This window comes from Bidens hawaiensis, unplaced genomic scaffold (assembly GCF_021521415.1).
Source record: "Bidens hawaiensis isolate Kalapana, Puna unplaced genomic scaffold, B.hawaiensis_p1.1 tig00004685_1, whole genome shotgun sequence".
Lineage (NCBI taxonomy): Eukaryota > Viridiplantae > Streptophyta > Magnoliopsida > Asterales > Asteraceae > Bidens > Bidens hawaiensis.
This window is the reverse complement of record NW_027491287.1, coordinates 777,421-800,657: the sequence shown is the minus strand read 5'-3', so window position 1 is coordinate 800,657 and position 23,237 is coordinate 777,421. Positions and strand designations below refer to the sequence as shown.

Sequence of the window (23,237 nt, the reverse complement as noted above, 5' to 3'; positions counted from 1 at the left end):
CTTTGCTCCAGCCCCTCAATTCAAAAATTCTGAATTTTGAACTTTTCAGGATTTCAAGGACTTGGACACATTCTGATATAGCCAAGATACTCATCCTAACTTAGTGTTTTTTCGGTGTTGAAAAGCTGCTCATCGATCAATCTGGTCTTGTGAGTCCACTATGTTTATGGATCACCTAGCAATATGTTAAGGCAAGTTCGGGCTTTTGATCACCGGGTGCTTATGAATCCACTATGGTTATCCTTTTTAGTGGTATTCCCTAAAGTTCATCAACTTGTTGCTCATCTATTGGGAGTGAGGATGTTTTAGTAGCCAGTGAATCCAATTCTGTGTCAGGATCCTGCATTAAAATTAAAATTAACTTCATCCACCTCAAAACTACATTAAAATGAATTGTTGTCTAGTAAGCAAAATAATATGCAATTGAAGGTAATGGTGATTAATATAGGTATTTAATGCTAAAGATCAATAGAAATATGTAAAACCTGATGAGAACTGCAACAACTTCGGAGTTGTTGATCAAGTGCCTCTTCTAATCGTTCCACAACATGCTTCATTGTTGGACGCTCTTCTCCGTTCTTCAGACATTGATAGGCAATGCTTGAAAACGTGGCTAACGATTCTGTTTTTATTTGTTTGTATAAATAGGAAGGAATGACCATATCTAATATTTGCCTTATGTAATGTTTTCTGACCAAATTAGTCAAAAACCGCCAGTCATCCTTGTACGATCTAACAAACGTGAGCCTACAACAGAGAACTTCAAACAATACAACCCCAAAAGAGTAAACATCAGATTTTTTTGTGAGATAAAAGGTGTTAATATACTCTGGATCAATGTATCCATGTGTACCACAAGCATTGGTAATAAGATAAGTAGCCTGCATATCGGTAGGGGCTACTCTTGATAACCCAAAATCAGAAATTTTAGCATTCCATTTCTTATCCAATAGGATGTTTGCACTTTTGACATCGCGATGGATAATTTGATGTTGAGGTCCAACATCATCATGAAGGTACTTTAACCCACGTGCAGCATCTAGGCAAATATGAAGTCGTTGCATCCAAGTAAGATCTTGGTTGTTTAAATGTCCGTCGAGACTACCATTGCTTTCAAATTTATAAACAAGTATCTTCTCCGTATCTTCATCACAAAATCCAACCAGAGTGACAATGTTTTTATGTTTATATACTGAAAGCAGATCAACCTCTATCTTAAATTCGTGGTCTCCCTGCCCTTTTCTACGATCCAACCTCTTTATGGCCATATGGCCATATGTTTCAGATTTGCCTTTATAGACCTCTCCAAATCCACCCCTTTTGTAATGAGATTCTTGTTTGCAAATCCATTAGTTGCCAATGATATCTCTTGGAGAGGAATCTGTAAGTGCTTCACTTCAATGGAAAGAGGTGTGGTTTGAATCTGGAAAAGTTGAAAGACAGGCGATATTAAATTAAAAAACTAATCATTCTCCTTATTGCTTTTCGAATTTAAGTTTGATATGTTGGCGATCACCAATGGTTTACTAAGGGCCACTATTTTTTCTATCTGCCTATGCGATCTGCCAATGTTCACCCGCGATTACTACAACGATTTTCTTTTTTAAATATTGAATAAAAAATATGACTTTTTTTCGGGTTTAAGTTTGATCCGCGAATCTTCATTACATATGGTTACCTGATTTTCTAGTAATGTGTCTAACGAACAGAATTTAAGTCTAAACTCTAGAAAAGGTTTACGTAACTAGCGTGCTTTGGTCAACTAGTAAAAGAATGAAAATCTGACAATCTAAACATTCAAATTGAAGAAAAAGGTGACTAATAAAGGGCTTTGATGCCAAAATCAATAAAATGTGTTAGCCACTATGCAGAATGCGACAACTTACCTGTTGATTAACAAGGGTTATTTGTAGTTGTTCAATAACCTGCTTCATTGTTGGACGTTCTTCTACATTCTTCAAACATTGATATGCAATGTTTGAAAATGTAAGCAACGAGGATGTGTTTATCTGTCTTCTTAAAGAGGAATGAATGATTGTACCTAACGTTTGCGTTCTGTGATGTAATTTGACTAAAAGAGTAAGATATTGGTGCTCATCATCATACGATGTATCATGTGCAAGCCTTCCGCACAGAACTTCACATAATACAACCCCAAAAGAGTAAACATCAGCCTTTTCTGTGAGATAACCAGTATTCACATACTCTGGATCAATATATTCTGGTGTGCAGCAAGCATCTTCGATAAGATAGCTAGGCTGCATATTAGCAGGGCTTGCAATTGACAACCCAAAATCAGAAATTTTAGCTTTCCAATTCTCATCTAAAAGGATGTTTGAGCTTTTGATATTGCGGTGGATAGTTCTATTTTGAATTGCAACTTCATCATGAAGGTACCTTAACCCACGAGCAACATCTATGCAAATCAGAAGTCGTTGGATCCAGGTAAGATCTTTGTTGCTCAAATGTCTATCGAGGCTCCCTTTGCTTTCATGCTTATAAACAAGTATCTTCTCGGCATCTTCATCACAAAACCCAAGAAGAGAGACAATGTTTTCATGTTCATATACTGAAAGCAAATCAATCTCTTTCTTGAACTTGTGGTCACCTTGTCCTTGTCTACGATCCAACCGCTTTACGACGATCCGGCCATATGTTTCAGATATTCCTTTATAAACCTTCCCATGTACACCATCTGTAATGAGATTCTTGTTTGCAAATCCATTAGTTGCCAATGATATCTCTTGGAGAGGAATCTGCAACCGCTTCACTTCAATGGAAAGAGACGTGATGTCCCTCTGGAAAACAAAGACAAAACATTCAAACAAAATCTTAAAATTTCTTTTTTTGGGGATTTAAGTTTGATCTGCGATCTGCCACGTATGGTTTACTGATGGCCACTATGCAAAGGTAAGTGGGAAAATTTTGGTGAGCTAGTAAAAGTGAGAAAAAAACCGATGTCAAAGCATTATTAGTTATAGAAAGGAAAATGTGCAAAAATCAAACTACAACTACTAACTATTTGATTATGAAGAGCCTTTCGTAATTGTTCCATGACCTGCTTCATTGTTGGGCGTTCTTCTACGTTCTTCAAACACTGATAGGCAACGCTTGAAAATGTAAGTAAGGATTTTGTATTCATCTGTTTGTGTAAATAGGAAGGAATGATCCTATGCAATGTTTTCCTTATGAAATGTTTTTGGGCCAAAATAGTTAAAATTCGACGCTCCTCCTTGTAGGTTGTGACTAGTGCGAGCCTTCCGCACAAAACTTCCCACAACACGACTCCAAAAGAGTAGACGTCAGATTTTTGGTTGTGATAACCACTAATAGGATAGTCTGGATCTATATATCCAGGTGTGCCATAAGTATTAGAGATACCAAAGGAAGAATTCGTGCTCGCAATTTTAGGATTCCAGCTCTCGTCTAAAAGAATGTTTGAGCTTTTGACATCCCGGTAGAAACGCCCAACATCATCGTGAAGGTACTTTAACCCACGGGCTGCATGTATGCAAATCGACAATCGTTGGATCCACGTAAGATCTTGGTTGTTTAAATGTCGTTCGAGACTCCCATTGCTTTCGTACTTATAAACAAGTATCTTCTCTCCGTCTTCGTCACAGAATCCAAGAAGAGAGACAATATTTCCATGTTTATATTTTGAAAGCAAAGCAATCTCTGTCCGGAATTCGTGGTCTCCTTGCCCACGAGCCAACCTCCTAATGGCTATTCTGCCGTGCTTTTCGGATATGCCTTCGTATACATTCCCAGATCCGCCCTGTCCAATGAGATTTTGGTCTGCAAATCCATTAGTTGCCAATAATATGTGCTGGAGAGGAGTCCTCAAGTGCTGCACATCTTTCTTGGAAGACATATTTATGAACCTTGATGATGGCTTGACTTAACTATGTGTAAGCTGTCTTAATTTGAAAGCAAAATTGATTCAGAGAAACAAAGAAAAGGTAGGTGACAAAGGAGTAAACGTTAATAATTAAGTAATGATTCCAAAGACTTCGTTTCATTATGGGGAAAATTTAAAAAAGCCCCACTACCCACAATGGGGTACTGGTAGGATAAAAAAAATGACGTTTTTAGCCCCTCCGTTATGGATGCATTGATAATATATTTGATGTAAAGTTGTATGGATGCATTGATAATATATTTGATGTAAAGTTGTATTGCATCCATTGATATTTGGGGTATGTTTAGCAAAACTAGATGGTAGTTGTAGCTGGTGGCTGAAAGCTGTAGCTGTTAGCTGTTAGCTGTAGTTTTTTAGTATATTTAGATGTTTGGCAGAATAACTGTAGCTTTTAATAAAATGTATAAAATTACTAAAATAGGCATAATTAAAAACAATAATAGTAAATATATTTATTTTGGAAGGTTATTTAAGTAAATTAATATACTAAAAGCTTGTAGCTCTTTCTAAACACTACTAGTAGAAGCTTTAAACTTTTTCTTCTTATCTAAAAGCTTCAAGCTCCTTGAACTAAACAAGACTTTTAATTAAATAGAAGCTTTTCTTAAAAGCTTAAAGCTCTTAAAAGCTTTGTGACAAATATAACCTTGATAGGTGTTTTAAGTGATCGGAGACGATGAGATATTTTCCGGTAAGAAATGGATAAGATGAGAGAGTGTAGATTGAATGTGGCAATAATGTAGTGCAATAAACTAATAATGCTGCAGATGCACGTAGCTTTCTAAAATAATTTTATATTTTCTTTTTATTATACGTCGCAGTCACAAAACTTCTTTTCTTTTATTATATAGGAAGAAGATATATTTCTTATATCTTTCGTGTAATATAAAAGTATCAATTTTCTTTTATATACCTACTATCTTGTCGTTTCTAACATTTATTTACTGATTTAAATTTTATATATTAAAAAAATAATTTGTATACTTTATATTTTATTTATTTATTACAAAATCATCATCAGGAGTAAAACATCCAATATATTGCTCCATTGGAGGCATGGGCCGACACATGACCTGAATTTTTTAAGTGACAGGTTGTATGTAGTTTTTGAGTGTTTACAAATTATTAATTTATTATTTAGAGATTTTATCAACTTGTCTTTAAGTTTAGAATTTTGTCAATTCACATATTAACCAAAAACGGGAAACGCATAACTAGTAGCTAGGTCCAAGACATACAAAAGGAAACGTACAAAGACACATACAAACGTGTCCAACTGAACTAGAATGACATACGCTTATAAACGAAAATTAACAAAATAGAATTTACACCAAGCTAGCTTTCTAAAGTGGATCATTTGCCTCAATTCTTAATCCATAAAAAGGAAGTCTCTTTAACATCTTCTTTAACATCTGTAATCACCTTTGGGGTCGACCTTTGTTAATGTACTCATAAAATTCTCTCGTTGCGCTTTTCTATTATGAATGGCTATAATAAGTAATCATAATCATATGAGGAGTTATAATAATTTATAACAAAATACGTATAAGGAGGTAGGTTTTTAATTAAGTTTTTTCTTTAAACACGAACTCATGCATCCCTAAATCTACATCATTTTCTCATCACGAGATTTGAATACTTGGGTACCATTAGGCAAAAAACGTTTAGGTTTAAAATAACACAACATATGGACAGGCTCGACCTTTGGGCCAGCCAAATCAGGCACTGGCTTTGGGCCTTCAATATTTTTAGACCTCCAATTTTATATGAGTTATGTACTATAGGTTTTAAAAGTGAGTTTTTTTAAAAACTTATTGATGAGCCAAAAGTTAAGAGTGAGGTTTGGTTGCAATTTGTTGTTTCTTAGAATTTTAGATTATTTATAGTTAGATTTTTTATGATGTCAAAGAGAATTTGAAAGGTTAAAGAAACAAAAATTTCAACTCTGCAAACTATAAACTTATTAGTTTATTATTGTAGGTCCTAAGCCCGGGAAAAGGAAGGAGGATGGTTTACGTCAATATATATTTTTGAAAAAGTATCTCAACATTTTAGTTGCTTTAGACCTTTATGAACGTTAAGACGGCCCTACATATGGACAAGTTTCATATGATTTGACTAAACTATGAGTACAACAAACGAAACTCAATAAAATATATTGAAATCAAACATCAACTAAACTCTTTTAACTTAACGAGGCCTCTTAGGTAACTTGTATTTCCTTCTCAATGGCTTCTGTTCTCTTGCCCGCCTCTCTCACGACCTTAATAGGCTTTCTTCTCTTCCTTCATCTAACCACCGCCAGGCCGGGTAGTGGCGTTTCCATCACCGTCCTTTTTGCTCGTCTTAACCACTATTGGCTTTCTCAGAATCTCAGTATTAGGATAGGGATCTTGGTTCATGATCACCACTTTTTTGCCTAGTTTCTTAGAGCATTCTCAATGGGTTCTCCATCCCCATCTTTAAAATTTAACCAAAAACCACAATTTCTTAAATTTATACACCATTTTTCAAAAACCTCCCCCAACCCATTCTCCATTTCTATCTTTATATTCTCTTTTTATTATTTCTTTCTCTTTCTTCCATTTATATCTTAACTACTACCTATTTTGTCTTATTATCATTTTCATTTTAAACTAGTATTATTACTCATGTGTTGCAACGGGGCACGTCAAATGTATTACATGTATTACCAATAAAACACTACTACCAACAAAATCCAAATTACAATCCGATGCATTACATGTCTTATCAATACTCTAACTAGCTAATTACTTGCAAAAAGCCAAAACATAGTCATAAAATATAATGTGACCTCGTTTATTCTTGAGAATAGAGTAGCCATTGATGTTCAATTAGATCTTCTTGAAGTTGATGATGCGCCGATCTATCTCTAATATGAAGATGGCGCTCGATGAAGTCCATAAACTCAGTTGTGTGATCGCGCGACAGTTCGGGGAGATCGTCAAGTTGATCATACTCGAAGTTAAGATTATCACCATCATCACGCTCATCTTCAATGATCATATTATGTAAAATTACACACGCTTTCATTATAGTTGTTAGTTTACTCACTTTGAACATCCGGGACGGTCCTCGAATTATTGCAAATCTTTGTTGAAGTACACCAAATGCTCGCACGACATCTTTTCTTGCCGATTCTTGTGCTTTTGCAAAATATTTATTCTTATTCCCTCTTGGTGATGGAATCGTTTTCATAAAAGTGCGCCACTTAGGATAAATACCATCTGCAAGGTAATATCCCATTGTATAATCGTGACCGTTGACTGTGTAATTGACTGGAGGAGCACGTCCTTGCGCAAGTTCCGAGAAAATAAATGACCTCTCTAACACATTATGTCGTTATGTGAACCGGACATACCAAAAAATGCATGCCATATCCAGAGATCATATGAAGCAACCGCTTCTAAAATAATAGTAGTTTCACGAATATGGCCAGAGTACATACCTTTCCAGGCCGAGGGACAATTTTTCCACTTCCAATGCATGCAATCGATACTTCCGATCATTCCGGGGAATCCTCGTTGTTCACCAACAGCCAGTAATCGACTAATATCGTCGGGGGTTGGTGACCGCAAAAATTCATTTGAAAAAACACTTACCATTGTTTCACAAAATTTTTTTAGGCTCTCCATTGCGGTGCTTTCACCAATGCGTATGTATTCATCCATAAAATCTCTGGTAACCCCGTACGCCATCATTCTTAATGCTGCAGTTATCTTTTGCATAGCAGAGAACCCAAGTCTTCCGGCATTGTCTCTTTTTTGGACGAAGTACGGCTCGTTAGACTCTACCTCATTTACAATACGGAGAAATAGAGGGCGTCTCATCCGAAATCTCCTTCGAAATAGATTTGAGGGATATACCGGATCTTCAACAAAATAATCAAGAAGACGCTCGTGACCTTGAATGCGATCACGTTGAATAAACTTACGACGTTGGCGATTATCACGATAACTTGATGACTGTCCATCGATATCCTCATTAAGTTCAACATCGCTCTCATCTTCAGAGGACAAGTATGTCAACAATTTGCGAAAGAACGTAGGAGCCATGTGATGAAAATCCTATGCTGCAAATAAAGTTAAGTATGTTAACATATCAAATACCAGTAGACTAATTTGTGTGTCAACTGCTGAGACAAATTTACTAGTACACATTCACAATCAATATATTTTAATAATGAAAAGTTATGTTTCAAATGTAAACGAAATGGACCTATATGCACTTATAAAGACGCATGCCAGAAGTCTATAATGATGCACCAAATTTCTTTGGTTTGAATTGTTGAATCTAAATGGAGCCAAAAAACAAACTGATGTAATCAAGAAATAATCTTGACTAATTTGCAGCACAAGAAAACCATGTATATGTATGCTTCTTGACTTGTTATTGATAACCCAAAGGATACCCACTGTTGCTTTTTTATTCGAATAAAGTAAAAGAAGCAGTGGACCAATATTAGGATTGAAGGAGTTTTAATTGCACCCTCTTAATAACCCTTTGCTGTACGAACACTATTTTAGTTGTATGCACCTGCCTGCGCAATAATATCGACACCATCAATACATCTCTACATTAACGTCCGCTACAAACTCAAGAGTTAAGATAACATATTTACTGATTAATCAGGCCAACAACTAAACTTTTTAAAAGAACTACAAGACCACTGACATGACAGTAACAATGAGCCGCATTTGCTGTATATTATCACTTTACCTCTCAACTATGGTATACTTCATCATTTTAAATTATAAAAATGCACAATACACATAAAAATAAAAAGAAAGATTAAACACACCTTAAAACCTACAATCTCTTATCACCCAACTTCAATCTAGCCTCAATCAACCTAGCAGTAAACTCACCATCACTAACCTTAAGCATATCCCAAACCGGCACCCGAATCCCGTTATCGGCCAACAACCGATGCCTCGGTTTAATCTTACCCTCCAAACTATACGAAAAAATCTGCGGAAACCTCTTCAAATCCCCTAAACCCCCCTTCATCTCATTCAAAAAGTAGGCAACTTTAGGTTTAAAATTATTCTTAATGCTAAACGTTAACAACCCGGGCGATCTCATACCAGAACAAAACATAGACATGTAGTCATCCTAAGACTAACAAAAGGCAAAAAAACCCAACAAAATATCAAAATGAACAAACCACTAAACTATATTGGCTAAAGGAAATGGAGACACGTAAAAATGACAATCTTGGCAATGCATGTATACTTTTAAAAACACTGTAATCATTCGTGCGGGCTGTTGTGAAAAAAAAAAACCAAATTAATTAGTTTGATCAATAGAAATTATATATATATATATATATATCTAAAATGCAACTTTGGTTTGTCTCACATTTATAACTATTCATCCATTTTACAAGTGATGATGCTTTGTGTACTCTCTTTTAATGCACATCAATACATACACCAATACATGTAGCTCTCTGTCATGAGACACGTGTTTTGTTTTATGTTTCTTTTACTGACTACACAAAAATATGTAGATGCTATGCAATTGAAGCCACTAGATAGTCGTCATACATTCTTCTACCCTCTTTTCTTCACCTCGCTCCCTTTTCTCTTCGATCTTTGCTTGGCGATTCATCTTCAGCATCGGTCTCACAACACAAGGTAGGCTTTTGTTTTTCATCTCTGAAAAACTGTAACAGTACTTTCTCCGATCAAGTCGTTGTTTCCCCATATGTTTTTCTAGGTTAGGTTTTGAAGAAGAAAGAAAGAGTGGCAAGAACATCTTTTGGTCGGGGATCAATCGGATTTCCAACTGAAATACAAACAAGACTCTGGTGGTTCTATTTGTGAATCATTAACTTGGTAGGTAAGAAATACTCAACCTAACACTTCTGATTTCTACTGTTTCTTATACAAAACTCTCATCAAATCAAGTTAAGTTTGTCACTTTGTAATTAACATCAATTCTTTCTTAATTTTCAGGCTGCAAATCATAAGATCATTGACGACCCACTTCTTTCTATCTCAAGTTTTGTCCAAGTAATGTTAACATGTTATCAAATTTCAGTTTTGGGTCAATTTATTATTACATATTATGGACATGACTAGGGGTTTTTTTTAAACCCAAATTAGTCGATTAGTGACAATAGTCAACAAATACGTAGCAATTTACCTTAAGCTTAGGAAACTTTTTACAATTGTTCACTCAAGTTTGTCTTCCCAGTTTAACACAATTTGTTTTCATTGTGTCGGTAAATTGTCATATTTTACAACCAGGCATTGATTACAGCAGCTGGACTTTTAAGAAATTAAAAGCTCTATGAAAAGCAATAAAAATGGTGACTGCAATTATAACACTAGATTTTAGTTATTATTATTATTTTTTAACTATACTAATGATTTCTATTCTTTGAAGAAACCATCGAGGCATGAGTAATGGCGCTAAAAAGGTTCTTAGCGGTTAAGGCCAAACGACATTGGCCACCCAATCAAATTAGCTTCTTATGATACAAGAAAGGTAAATGATGAATCAGTTCCCATTTTTGTTTAGACAGTTTAAAGATTAAAGCATCAATGATTTTTAGTTGAACTTTTCTTTTTTCACTTTAAGCAAAAATCTCAGGTAATAAAAAACAAACTTTATTGATTTTCTTTAACTTTCTGGTGAAAAAGAACAAAATTATATTGATATTTTAGTTTTTCTAATACATATTAAGGGGTAAGAGGAAAGATTAAACAGCACACACATGAAGAAATTCTATTTTTAGTAAATTGACCTGAAAATTGAAGGGGTTTGTTCTCCAGCTTGAATTTGATGTTCTAGCTTTAGTTTGATTCTGGCTAAGATATGGTTTTTATATTAAGATAATCTCCATATTTGATAGATTAGTGGGGGATTGGAAAGTTTAGCTCGATTGTTTAGCAATACTATGGAAAGATGTTTGAACCTGCACGAGAGTTGCCTGAGTGAGAGATTATAAGCTACCTAGGATGGCATACTTAACTAAGTTCAGTTCCATCACATTATCTTCACATTGTTTGGTTTGAAGCTTGAACTTTGTTGTTTAAAATAGTTTTTACCAAGTTCATTTTTAAATTATTGGTTTACTACTTGCAACTTATTTGTGGCAGGGTAATTTTTGTTTGTTTTGTGGGATCCATGTTGATAGTGGCCGAGTTAAGGAAATAGCAAAGAAGAAACTACGGGCATAATTGAGAGGTATAACTTGAATGTACGCGTCACCGCGAACCACAACATCATTCTTTGTGACATCCGCTCTCTTGGAAACGGTCGACCACTTTAGCTAGCACAAGGTGGTCTCTTGGTAGGGTGCCATGTACGTCAAGGCGGTCTTTGGGTAAGACATATACATCATGCATATATTTTGTTGAAGTCCTAATCTATATCACATACTTATGTATATTCTAAATCTTTCATATTGGTTGAAGTCATAATTTATAATACAAAGACCTGGAAATTGTTTTTTTACAGCCCCACTAACCCTCTTGCCATACCAAAGCCGGGCGAGGAATTCCCTACCTTCTTAAGCATGTTTGAGGTGTACTTGACAAGGTATATTCTCCGAAAAATCAATTTTAAAATCTCAAAAAAAAAAAAACTCATTTTGGTCACAACATGTGTTGCTCCAAACCAAAATTTTAAATTTTCATTATATTTTGCAGAACTACATATTGTGGAACTTAAAGAAGCGGCATGGGATTATGTAATATGTTGAAACAACTTAACATAACTAGGTTTTTTCTTTCAATGAGTTACTATAGTCATTTAGGATGATGTAACTGTACTATATTTGTTTTTATCTTTTAGGATTGAACAAGTTAAATTCTTTGACAATGTCAATTTCTCCATGCGTATACTACCTATATGATGCAGTTGCTCTACATACCAAATTATCTTATCAATCTCTCTAATTCACACGGAACATGGCAACAACTTGGCCGGCTCGAACATGGCCCCAGTTTGGCCCGCCACAACGCGCGGGTACGATTACTAGTTGTTATTAATTAACAATGTTTTCGTAACAGGATGGATCCTCAAACTGGTACACGAACCGGATTTTACATAATAATAGTGATCACTAATCAGTCTACAATTTATATACATCCTGTAAACACATACAAAAAATAAAAAGTAAATATATATATTAAAAAAAAGTTAGCCCAAAGTCACAAATATTTTGGAAATTTGGGCCTTGTCCCTTAATCTAGCATCTAAGCCATCCTAACTTTTTTTTTTCCGTAATGACAAACTCACACACATCCTAAATCTAGTAGGAACATTACTATACATAGCCAAAGCCCTTTAGTCTAAACTACTATAACATGAAAAAATAATAATAATTAATTACCTCTACATCTTTCTTCTGTTGCGTTTTAGCATGTTGTTCTTGCTTTCGCTTCTTACGCTCCTCAGGCTGCGGTTTTTGTTCAGGAAATAGAAGCTCGACTTTCGGGTTGTATTTCTTCTTGACTCTTTCTAAAACCTTCCACGGGTCTGCCTTTTCTCCCTTCACTATGACTTTATGAGCCTCACAATCCGTAAGAACGTCTTCAACACCTGTGATGATCAAAATAACTCAATTATTAAATAAAACGTAATAAATCGAAGAAAATCTATAAAACTAAAAAAAAAACAAGTATAAGCAAACCTTCGAAGCCTTTAAGGCATCGTCGAACTTTTCTAGCACAGTTTTAACAATGCATGAACGTGCTCAAAATAATCTCTTGCGATCAGGGAGGCGATGGTGGTTCTTTTGACTCGACTCCATTTTTCTCATTTCTGGTGGTCTGGTTTGCTTTTTCCTCCACTTTCTTTTCCTCCTTCGGCTTATTTACCGCTTGAAAAACAACTATTCTTCCTCCACTCAACCAACCATGTTCTCTTTGACCTGGCCCATTTTTTACCCGACCCATGTTTTACATGATCCATTTTGTGCCCCTCGTTGCAAAAATTTCTGGATCAGCCTCTTAGTGCAAGTACGTTTGTGGATATATTGCTTGAAGAGTACCGCTAGACGAATTGGCTTTCTATATGAGGATGGGTACCTTCATAAGGTATATTCCGAAAACGCGTTTTATACTTTCGGTGTTATAGTTTGGGAAACGTGTGAGAGAAGGAATATATACAAACATTACATAGGAGATGACGTTGGAACTCCCCTTGTTTTGGATCTTTCCTAGGAACAACCTTGATCATGGGGTGTCGACAAATGTCAAATCTACGGACGTCGTATTATCCTAGTTCAGGTGTTTGTGGAAACGGATGGAATAGGAACACAATCCGTAGTAACGTATGTAATGATGTAGTGTGTAGTGAGTAGTGACGTTGTCCGGATAGTCCAAAGTATCGGTAGTTAGCTCTTGGCCTTCCAGTTAAAAAATGTCGATGAAGCCGTGTAGGTGCACTATTCCACGGTGGCGATTGTAACTTTCCATAAATTTTCCATTTGTCACTCAACGATCGAACTTTTCTTATTCCTTTTTTTGAGGATCGACGAATTAAATGATATTTCTGTTTCAATATCGGAAATAAGATAGAAAGATTTCTAAACTTTCAAATCACAGTATGCAGTGATGTTGTGGTGGCTCCAAGTTTATATTTGTTTTTTCAATCTTTTTAAACTTTTTACACCTTAACTCTAAACTGATACAGCTATACAAATAATGTTTTAAATCTGAATAGCTTATTAACTTAAAAATATCTACTCAATAATAGAAGTAAATAATAATGATAAATATAAAGAAATATACATCTCGGATAGTAAGATCATCTCTCTTCTCTTCTTGGTTATGATATTCTTCTTGCTCCGGCTTCTTGGGCTCCTCCGTCGGTAGTTTTTGGACCGGCGGTAGAAGCTCAACTTTTCGATGCCTTTTTTTCTTGTCTGTTTCTTGAAACTTCAAAGGAGTTGCTTTTGTTTTCCCCACTACGACAGTCTTGCATTCCATAAGAACATTTTCGACGCCTATTTTTCAGAACAATTAATTAGTAACTAAACCAAAGATTTACTCAAACTAAAAAACAAAAGAGAAGTGTTCATACCCTCTAAGCCTTTAGGGCATTGCGGAAGTTTTCTATCCGGCTTCTTGGGCTCCTCGACTCGCACTTTTGAGACCGAAGATACAAGCTCAACTTTTTTATTGAACTTCTTTTGGACTTTTTCTAGAACCTTTAACGGATCTGCTTTTGTTCCCTTCACTGTGATCATATTAGTGTTACGATTCGTTACAACGCTGTCAACACCTGTGTTTCAAAACAGTTAATTATGAACTAGTCCACATTTTCAATCAAGAAAGTGTATATATATTGGGGATGGATCATGCGAGAAATGAACACTTCTGAAATGAACCTAATCCTATATATATATATAGGTATTGGATCTATATATAAAAGCTAACAAACCCTCAAAGCCCTCAATGTATTTCTGGAGTCTTGTAGCACAGTCATTACAGTGCATGGATACTTTCAAAGCAAATTCTTGCGGCGGGGGTGGCAGTGGTGGATCGTTTAACATTTCTCCTTTTTTCTCATCTCCGGCGGCTGGATTTGCTTCTTCCTTCACTTTCTTTCTCGAATTCTCCGGCTTCATTACCTCCTGAAAGACAAAAAAATCAAACACCCCCCTCTCAGAAAACACATTTTTATTAATATCCACATAAACAAACTAAATCGATTTACCAAAGCTATCACAAAGGAACTCATTAACACCAATATTAGAACCTTAGTTGTCATCGAGAAAGGCCTAGTAATAGCGACGACGAATTTTGTCATCGAGATAGCCTTGGTCACGATAGGGCTAGTTTGTTGTAGTTTAATATCCACATCAAAGGAATCCATTATATTAACAGTTGTTCGGTGATTGAGCTTAAGATTGCAAGAAGTTTTAGTGTTCCATACTGGGTTGGCAGACAACTAGACAGGGAATTAATGTCAAAAATCAAAATCGATTTCAAAATAGAATTTTTAAATAAGTTAAAAATTCTCTCCTAAATTTCCCCCCAAAAAAGAATTTTCATAATAATCTTCGATCCAAACTTACTATTGTTTTCGACTCGTGAACACATAAAACCTTTAATTTGTTTTTCTTTCTTTCGAACTCTAGAACACCAAATTACGTTATATCTTTCCATTCCCTTTCCTTTCTAATCTCTCCTAAAGTCCATTTCTCTTCTTTTCTTTCAATTCGTTTAGTTAACTCGGACGGTAGGGGCACATCTCTAGATTTCTAAAGTGCCCATCTCTGTGCACACCTATAGTGTCCACCTCAAGCGCGGTTGGTTAGCGTCTAGTGGTGCACCTTGACACATTGTGCTATTGCCTCCTGGATGCACCTTGACACATTGTGCTATTGCCTATTGGATACTATTACTGGGTATCCCAATTAGATATACAAAAGAACTAATAACAACCTCATCTTTCTTCTCTTCCGGTTTACAAGGTTCTTCTTGCTCCATCTTTATGGCCTCCTCCGTAGTCGGATTTAGGACCGGTGACAGAAGCTTAACTTTTCGTCCAGTTTTCTTGCGGATTCTTTCTAGAATATTCAACGGATCTGCTTTTTCTCCCTTCACTACTACCATATGAGTCTCACAATCCGTCACAACATCTTCAACGCCTATTTTTCAATACAGCTTATTAGTAATTAAACCAATAAAATAAATCAAGAAACTAGTAAACAAGAAATTTGCACACCCTCTAACTCTTTAACGCATCGCCGGACTTGTCTAGCACACTCGTGACAGTGCATGAACACATCAAAAGCAATCTCTTGCGGCAGGGGAGGTGGTGGAAGGTCTTTTGACTCTTCTCTCTCATTCTCATATCCGACAGCCGGTTCTGCTTGTTTCTCTGTGTCCTCTTCATCCTCCGGCTTCCTGGCCTCCTAAAAAACAACAATCAACGGCACCGTTGTAATTTTTTTTCTAAATACAAAAAAAGGTACCCCTCCCCCCTTTTTTCCATCAAGAGTTGTAAGACCATTATTTTAAAAGAATGTATAGAACTTTTTTGCGGAACTTACTAGTTGATTCTCAAGAGCCTCTTGTAACTGTTCCACGACTTGCTGCATTGTTGGACGTTTGTCCGCATTATTCTTCAAACATTGATAGGCGATGTTTGAAAACTTATCTAACGAATCTGTGTTCATTTGTTCGTGCAAATAGGATGGAATGATCTGATCTAATGTTTTCCTTCCATAATGCTTCTGGGCTAAAACAGTCAAAAATTGACGATCGTCCATGTACGATGAATCAAATGTGAGCCTTCCACACAGAACTTCCCACAACACGACCCCAAAAGAGTAGACGTCGGATTTTTTGGTGAGATAACCGTTAATATGGTAGTGTGGATCTACATATCCAGGTGTGCCACAAGGATTAGATATAACAAAGGAATAATTCGAGCTCGTTGGACCTACTCTTGACAAACCAAAATCAGAAATTTTAGGATTCCAGCTCTCATCTAAAAGAATATTTGAGCTTTTGACATCACGGTGGTAGATTCGCTCCCCACGTCCAACTTCATCGTGTAGGTACTTTAACCCATGGGCAGCATGTAAGCAAATCAACAATCGTTGGATCCAAGTAAGATCTTGGTTGTCCAAATGTCTATCGAGACTTCCGTTGCTTTCGTACTTATAAACAAGTATCTTCTCGTTGTCTTCATCACAAAATCCGAGAAGAGAGACAATATTATCATGTTTACGTTTTGAAAGCAAAGCAATCTCTGTCCTAAATTCGTGGTCTCCTTGCCCACGCCGATAAACCAAGCGTTTTATGGCGATGCGCCCGTGTTTTTCAGATACGCCTACGTATACGTTCCCATATCCACCCTTTCCAATGAGATTTTGGTCTGCAAATCCATTGGTTGCCAATAATATGTGCTGGAGAGGAATCTGCAAGTACTGGACATCTTCAGTACTTGAAGACATATATGAACTTTTGTTTAACTATGTGTAAAGTGTGTTTGAAGGCAAAAATGATTCAGAGAAACAAATAAAAGGGAATTATTTAGTTAATGGGTAGGTGACAAACATTAAAAGCCAGAGAGACTAGTAATGACCAAGGAGACCGCTAGATGAGCTGTTTCTATATATACAAGGATGGACACTTTTGAAGATAATATATAATGAAGAAAAACACATTTTGGCTTCTTTTGTTGATTGATTTAAGTAGAGAAACATAAGATATGACATGAAAAACCACGTTTTTATGAGTAAAAATATAAGTTGTTTTTAAATTCAGACCGAATAACTTGATAAGCCGAAATAACCGATGGACACTTACCGATTCCAAGTTGTTTTAAATTTCTTTTGTTATAATTTTATTCAAATTTAACATGTAAAACGACTTTAGTGTTTAAAAATTTGTTGAAAGAATTTTGTGACACAAAACATAAAAGTATATTAGCTTTTGATGTATAAAAAATTGCTTATGGATTTTTATAAGAAAATTAGAAATTATGCTAGTTTGTATTGTATATGCCATTAAAAAGAATAAATATTAAGTTCTAGTTGCTTTTTAGTGGCTTATATTTGTGAGGCTGTGAGCTAAGCGTTGACTACAAGTGGTATGATTTAACCCTTGGGCCACAAGCTGTCAAATAATTGTCTCAAAAGTCATAAATGATGGCTAAGAAATAATAATAACAATAATATTAAATTACACTCCTTTTGGCCACCGAATCAATGTTAGGCTTTTGTTGCCCAAGTTTCTTGAATCAGTGGCATAAGTAATTATTTTGCAATCTTATGTGAGAAGTTATCAACTTTTTGATGATTTCTTGTGACGCTGTGCGAATAATATTGAGGAGATATTATGAAAAAATATGACCATTTCTAGTAATTATAACCTTGTATAAGGGATAATTTCATTTATACCTTTGCAAAGTTAATAAATATCATATATATCTTGTATTATGATTTTCCTTGTAATACCTAACAATGTTACACCTTTTGATAATTAATGACAAATGCTAACAAAATGTAGCGTAATTTGTATTGTCCATCTTTTTTCAAAGCAAGGGTGGTCATTCCCTTAATTAGTGTTTCCACTTGAAAGGACGCATGTAACAATCTTAGGATGCTTCCATACTCTTTCTTATATGAGAAAAAAAGTAGAGAAATATCTGTAAAATCACTTATTGTGTTTTGTTTTTAATGTATTTGTTTTCTTTTTTCTAAATATTGGTTGTGTATATAAGTATATTCCTCCCTTCTCTTTATCAAGATACTGTATATAATTCTCTCAAAAATGAAGTGTTTGATTATTTACAATTCAATATCAACATATGTTTGTATAAATATTCTTTTTAACTTTTGGCTCAAACATATGTTTTTGTAAATGTTTTTTTTTTTAATTATTGGTACTGTTATTCTTTTACATGATGGAATGTTGTGTTTATTTGCTGCTGGGCTTTAGTGAGCTTTGGCTGCCGCTGGATTGATTCGTGTGGGCTCAACATTAAGGGGCCACAAGTTAAAGAGCGGTTCTAACCCATAATCATGTTGGTATTCATTCACTTCTCTTCATTCACTCTACTATAAAACTAACAATGAGACGAGTGGTATTATTGATTACCACATTATTGTTGATAACTAATAACAATATTTTTTTTTCTTTTGGAGCATAAATATATATTGGATTGATATAAAGTAGTGCTTACATCGATACATAACGTAAACGGATAACAAGTTGCGCTGCTAGCCCTTTTTGAATAGCATTTATAGATTGTGAGGTCTTAACATTATTAGGTCATAACATTAAAGATAACATTCCTAGATCGTATCTAGTGTAATAAACGGATATGTTTTTCCTCCCTTTGCTACCACCTTATGAGTCTCCCAATCCATTAGAATTTTTTCCACTCCTGTTAGTCAAAACAACTTTTATTAATTTACTAATTAATTAAAACGAAGTAAATCAATGAAGAAATTGTAAAAAAAAAAAAGAAAATACAATTAAAAAATAGAGAGAACATACCCTCAAATCCTTTAAGGCATTTCTGAACTTTTCTAGCACAGTTTTCACAATGCATATAACAAACACTTTTGATTCCTTTTTCTTCATCTCTTCCCCAGCAGACGGTTTTGCTTCTTCCTCCGCTTTCTTTCCCTCCTCTTGCTTCTTTACCGCCAAGAAAACAAGAATTTGTAAAAAAAAAAACTTTTTTATTAATAAAATTCACTTTGGGTACAAATGAATTAAGGTTGTAGCAGCTTACTAGTTGATTATCAAGAGCCTTTTGTAATTGCTCTTCGACCTGCCGCATTGTTGGACGTTCTTCGACGTTCTTCAAACATTGATATGCAATGTTTGAAAATATTAGTAATGAAGCTGTGTTTATATGATTATGTATATAGGAGGGAATGATACTGCATAATGTGTTACTAATGTAATGTCTTCCGACCAAAATAGATAGAACTAGAGGCTCATCATTGTATTCAACATGCGCGAGCCTTCCACACAGAACTTCCCATAGCACGATCCCAAAAGAGTAGACGTCACATTTTGGTGTGAGGTAACCATTAATACAGTATTCTGGAGCAATATATCCACGCGTGCCACAAACATCGGAGATAACATAACTAGACTTCATGTTTGTAGGGCTTACTTTTGCCAGACCAAAATCTGAAATTTTGGCTTTCCAGTTCTCATCTACAAGAATGTTTGCGCTTTTGACATCTCGGTGGAGGATTTGCTCACAACATCCAACACCATAATGAAGGTAATTTAGCCCACGGGCAACATCTAGGCAAATCCGAAGTCGTTGGTTCCAACTCAGATCTTTGTTGTTTATATGTTTATCAAGACTCGCGTTGCTTTCATACTTATAAACAAGTATCTTCTCGTCTTTCTCATCACAAAATCCGATAAGTGAGACGATATTTTCATGTTTATGCTTTGAAAGCAAAGCAATCTCCGTCTTGAATTCGTGATCTCCTTGCAACATATGATCCCATCGCTTTATGGCGATGTGACCATGCGTTTTAGATACGCCTTTGTACACACTCCCAAATCCACCCTTTGCAATGAGATTCTTGTCGTCGAACCAGTTAGTTGCCAATGATACCTCCATAAGAGGAATCTGCAAGTGCATTGCATCTTCAATGGAAGGCATGATCTTTGATTCAACAATGTGCAAGTGTGTAATTTGTGGATATTTTGTTTGAAATGAAAGTGAGTAAGATTTGAAACCACTTATTGTGACAATGATTGAAGACCACTAGTTGGCTTTTATATGAAGATGGGTACCTTTTGAAGAAGAGTCTGGAAGGTATATTTTGTAAACGCGTTTTCTACTTTTGGATAACGTGAGAGTTAAGGAACACAAACATTACATAGAATATGCACTTATTTTGGATATTTCCTAGGAATTAAGTGTCTGAAAGGTACCTATGTTGCCACAACCACAAGCATGATATTGATACTGGGGAGTCGGTAGTGAGTAGTGTGATAGTTCAGTTATGAGTATTCAAGTTTTAAAATTTATGAATTTTGGAAAAAGTAATGTTTTCTTTAACTGTTTAAGCCTTGGGATGCAAGTCAAATGAGTATCCCAAAAGCCATAAATGATGGCTACTAAATGATAATGGAATAAAAAATTTATATTGGTGCTCGTAACTCATGACTAAAAATTTAGGTGAAGGTGCTCATGTGCGTCAAACTTTTTTTTGAACGGCCAATCAAAATATCAAATAAAATATAAAGATCAAGTTCGAATTTGGTTGTTAACGATGAATGTTCGATGGTGTGAATGGGAGTTTCACGATAGATGGTGTTTCCACGGGGCAATGAAAACATGGGAAATATGAGTATCCCTCTAGCCAAAAGCCAAACTAAATCATTTTCGTGGGGTGTCGTGGCAAACGAGCAGTAATGCATGAGAAGTGAATATTTTGGTGGAAGAATGTGATCGACGTGATATATGCTTGAAGATCACGTATATATACACTCAGATTGTGCTTAACCACAAGGAATCTTAAAAGATGAGTTCGTGAGTTGTGCCATACCATTTCACTTCTAAGTTTTAAAAGAATTGAGCATGTTTAATATGTTAAGTTCATCACTACGGTTATAAACTAAAATAAATGTTAAGATGTTTAGCAATCGTGTGTTAAGTCACTAAGAGGTCTAACCGATTAAGAGGTAATCTTTAAATTGGTCAGCACGTTTCTAAAACTTACCAATTAAGAAGCTTCATGAATTACCATTTAGAGATGTCTTTTTAGTAAACCAAACGTATCTACCTCTAACTGATGTAGAGATCTTGAAACATCTCCAATTAATACTTCAATTCTTCTATATATTCAAGACTTAAGTATGTCTTCATATTATTGTTGAAGTGAACATGATATTTGTTTTTCTTTTTTCAACCATATGTGAAAATTTATCAATTTTTTAATGATTTCTTGTGACGTTGTGTGAATAACATTGAGGAAATATATGAAAATATGACCATTTCTACTTAACCTCTGTGTATAAAATGTTAATATTTTGATTTTATGAATATGATCCATCTAATACCTATAATAATGTTGCATCTCTTGATAATGACAAAAGTTAACAAAATATAATCATAATTTGTATTTTGTATCTTTTGTCAAAGCAAGGGCGGTCGTTGAATGCTCCCTTTAATTAGTGCTTCCACTTGAAAGGATGAATGTCACAATCTTAGGATGTTTCCATGCTCTTTCCCCATATAAGAAATAAGTAAAGAAATAATTGTAATATTACTTTATATTATGTTTTAATTTTCTCTTTCTTTCTTCTTCTTTCTTTTTCTTTTTTGCTTTGATACCATTGTAGGAACACAACATCGGTATAGGAATAAGAATTACAAAACAAAAAAAAAAACCGCATTTTTAAATGAATTGAAGCCTAATTCATTGAGTTCAATTGTTACATGATGATCCTATATATTCACACATATATACGGCTCGTATGTACCATTGCCAACCCTATTCTAATCGACACAATGATTCATAAGATTACATAATTAATTACATATTAAAGCTTCTACTTCTATTAATCAGGATTAGCCCTGCTTTACTATCACCATTCTTTTGCGAGTTTTCTTATATACATATTCTACCAACTCCGTTGCCGAAAAAGTGCCTTTGACCATAACTAGAGAATTGTCTTGATCCATGACTAAACTTTTCACCCCTACAATTATACCACAAAAATCCAATATTAGAACATCATTGCTTCTTATTGTTACTAATATGAGTGCTTCAAGAACATCTTTAAGGCCGATTTTCAAAACAATTTTATTGATAAAAACAAAAATTAATATCAAGTAAATAAACAAATAAATAAGAGTACGAACCCTCAAAGCGTGGAATATATTTCCGAACTTTCTGAACACAACCTTCGCAAAAGCAATCCATGGACAAGCTAACTAAATCTTCCTGCGTCGGATCATTTAAATCCTCCTTTTTTCTCTCGTCTTCGGTGGCCAGCAATATATATGCCACTGGTACGACCTCATCTTCCTTCTCCGTGGGCAATATATATTCCAGCGGTACAAGCTCAACTTTCTTGCGGATTTTCTTCTTGAGTCTTTTTAAAACTTTCATTGGATCTGCTTTTTCTCCCTTCACTATGACCCGTTGAGTCTCACAGTTCGTCAAAACACTTTCAACGCCTATATTTCGAAACAAAGTTAATTATTAATTAAACCAAAAGTTTCAATCAAGCACGAAGAAACTAAACAAAGAATTGTGCAAACCCTCCAAGCCTTCAAGGTATTTCCTGACTTTCTTAGCACAAAATATCGACCTGCTGTGTGAAATCCGGTTCAACCGGCCGGTATTAACCAGTTTTTAAAACACTGAATAAAACAAAATATGACATGATAAAATAGAATGATAACTTTCATAATCCGAAAACTACAATATTGTAGGTTTGCGTGCGAGTTAAGGAATACTTATACTTTCTGTGTTTTCGCTCATCGGATAATATACGGATTCTGTGGTCTATTACTTGTAGCGTAATTATTGCTTTCATCATTCTCAGGACTTTGTGGTCTTGCACTTATAGCGCCATACCGTGTCTTCGCTCTCATAGTATATAGATTCTTGAGTCATTAATCGTGTTGTAATTATCGAGTTGATTCATCGTGTCACCGTTATTAAATAGTTTCGTTCTTTATTTATTGCAAATTGTTATTGTTAAATTTTCATGCATGCGATATAATATATTTTATTGCACTCATTGTCACATGTTCCTAATAGACCATTGTACATTGACATATTGTTATTGAGACATATTATATTGATGTTGACCATTGTTAT

The 23,237-nt window shown here is 35.1% G+C and overlaps 4 protein-coding genes and 1 long non-coding RNA gene across 6 annotated transcripts; 1 reads left to right on the top strand and 4 right to left on the bottom strand.

Moving 5' to 3' along the window:
* Nucleotides 1-1,665: 1,665 nt before the first annotated feature.
* LOC143627560 (uncharacterized) lies at nucleotides 1,666-3,968 on the bottom strand. The gene is made up of 2 exons (XM_077097349.1): nucleotides 3,020-3,968; nucleotides 1,666-2,798 (listed from the first exon to the last, which is right to left on the bottom strand). The coding sequence occupies exons 1-2, from the start codon at nucleotides 3,872-3,874 to the stop codon at nucleotides 1,857-1,859; spliced, it is 1,797 nt and encodes a 598-aa protein (XP_076953464.1). The 5' UTR covers nucleotides 3,875-3,968; the 3' UTR covers nucleotides 1,666-1,856.
* Nucleotides 3,969-6,742: 2,774 nt separating this feature from the next.
* Nucleotides 6,743-7,189, bottom strand: LOC143627492 (uncharacterized). The gene has a single exon (XM_077097292.1). The coding sequence runs from the start codon at nucleotides 7,187-7,189 to the stop codon at nucleotides 6,743-6,745; it is 447 nt and encodes a 148-aa protein (XP_076953407.1).
* A 2,528-nt stretch (nucleotides 7,190-9,717) lies between these two features.
* On the top strand, nucleotides 9,718-11,890 carry LOC143627559 (uncharacterized). 2 transcript variants are annotated; one of them, XR_013152611.1, is made up of 3 exons: nucleotides 9,718-9,787; nucleotides 9,904-10,962; nucleotides 10,995-11,593. It is a non-coding gene; the product is annotated as an uncharacterized LOC143627559 (long non-coding RNA). The 2 variants fall into 2 exon arrangements; XR_013152612.1 differs by adding an exon at nucleotides 11,605-11,890 and having other exon boundaries at nucleotides 9,724-10,962; nucleotides 10,995-11,279.
* Nucleotides 11,891-13,647: 1,757 nt separating this feature from the next.
* LOC143627490 (uncharacterized) lies at nucleotides 13,648-17,310 on the bottom strand. The gene is made up of 6 exons (XM_077097291.1): nucleotides 15,963-17,310; nucleotides 15,635-15,824; nucleotides 15,352-15,557; nucleotides 14,345-14,537; nucleotides 13,985-14,185; nucleotides 13,648-13,907 (listed from the first exon to the last, which is right to left on the bottom strand). Exons 1-6 carry the CDS (start codon nucleotides 16,869-16,871, stop codon nucleotides 13,648-13,650), a joined length of 1,959 nt encoding a protein of 652 aa, XP_076953406.1. The 5' UTR covers nucleotides 16,872-17,310.
* Nucleotides 17,311-18,716: 1,406 nt separating this feature from the next.
* Nucleotides 18,717-20,315, bottom strand: LOC143627489 (putative serine/threonine-protein kinase PBL28). The gene is made up of 2 exons (XM_077097290.1): nucleotides 18,922-20,315; nucleotides 18,717-18,808 (listed from the first exon to the last, which is right to left on the bottom strand). The coding sequence occupies exons 1-2, from the start codon at nucleotides 20,057-20,059 to the stop codon at nucleotides 18,717-18,719; spliced, it is 1,230 nt and encodes a 409-aa protein (XP_076953405.1). The 5' UTR covers nucleotides 20,060-20,315.
* Between the last annotated feature and the right edge of the window lie 2,922 nt (nucleotides 20,316-23,237).

What these genes read in the sequence shown, in the direction of transcription:
- LOC143627560 (XM_077097349.1), bottom strand. Translation starts at nt 3,874, where the DNA reads ATGTCTTCCAAGAAAGATGTGCAGCACTTGAGGACTCCTCTCCAGCAC. An exon ending in AGGCTCTTCATAATCAAATA is followed by an intron (nt 2,799 to 3,019) that starts GTTAGTAGTTGT and finishes TTTGTTTTCCAG; the next exon opens with AGGGACATCACGTCTCTTTC.
- LOC143627492 (XM_077097292.1), bottom strand. Translation starts at nt 7,189, where the DNA reads ATGGGATATTACCTTGCAGATGGTATTTATCCTAAGTGGCGCACTTTT.
- LOC143627490 (XM_077097291.1), bottom strand. Translation starts at nt 16,871, where the DNA reads ATGTCTTCAAGTACTGAAGATGTCCAGTACTTGCAGATTCCTCTCCAG. An exon ending in AGGCTCTTGAGAATCAACTA is followed by an intron (nt 15,825 to 15,962) that starts GTAAGTTCCGCA and finishes GTTGTTTTTTAG; the next exon opens with GAGGCCAGGAAGCCGGAGGA. An exon ending in ATGCGTTAAAGAGTTAGAGG is followed by an intron (nt 15,558 to 15,634) that starts GTGTGCAAATTT and finishes ATTGAAAAATAG; the next exon opens with GCGTTGAAGATGTTGTGACG.
- LOC143627489 (XM_077097290.1), bottom strand. Translation starts at nt 20,059, where the DNA reads ATGCCTTCCATTGAAGATGCAATGCACTTGCAGATTCCTCTTATGGAG. An exon ending in ATGCCTTAAAGGATTTGAGG is followed by an intron (nt 18,809 to 18,921) that starts GTATGTTCTCTC and finishes TTTGACTAACAG; the next exon opens with GAGTGGAAAAAATTCTAATG.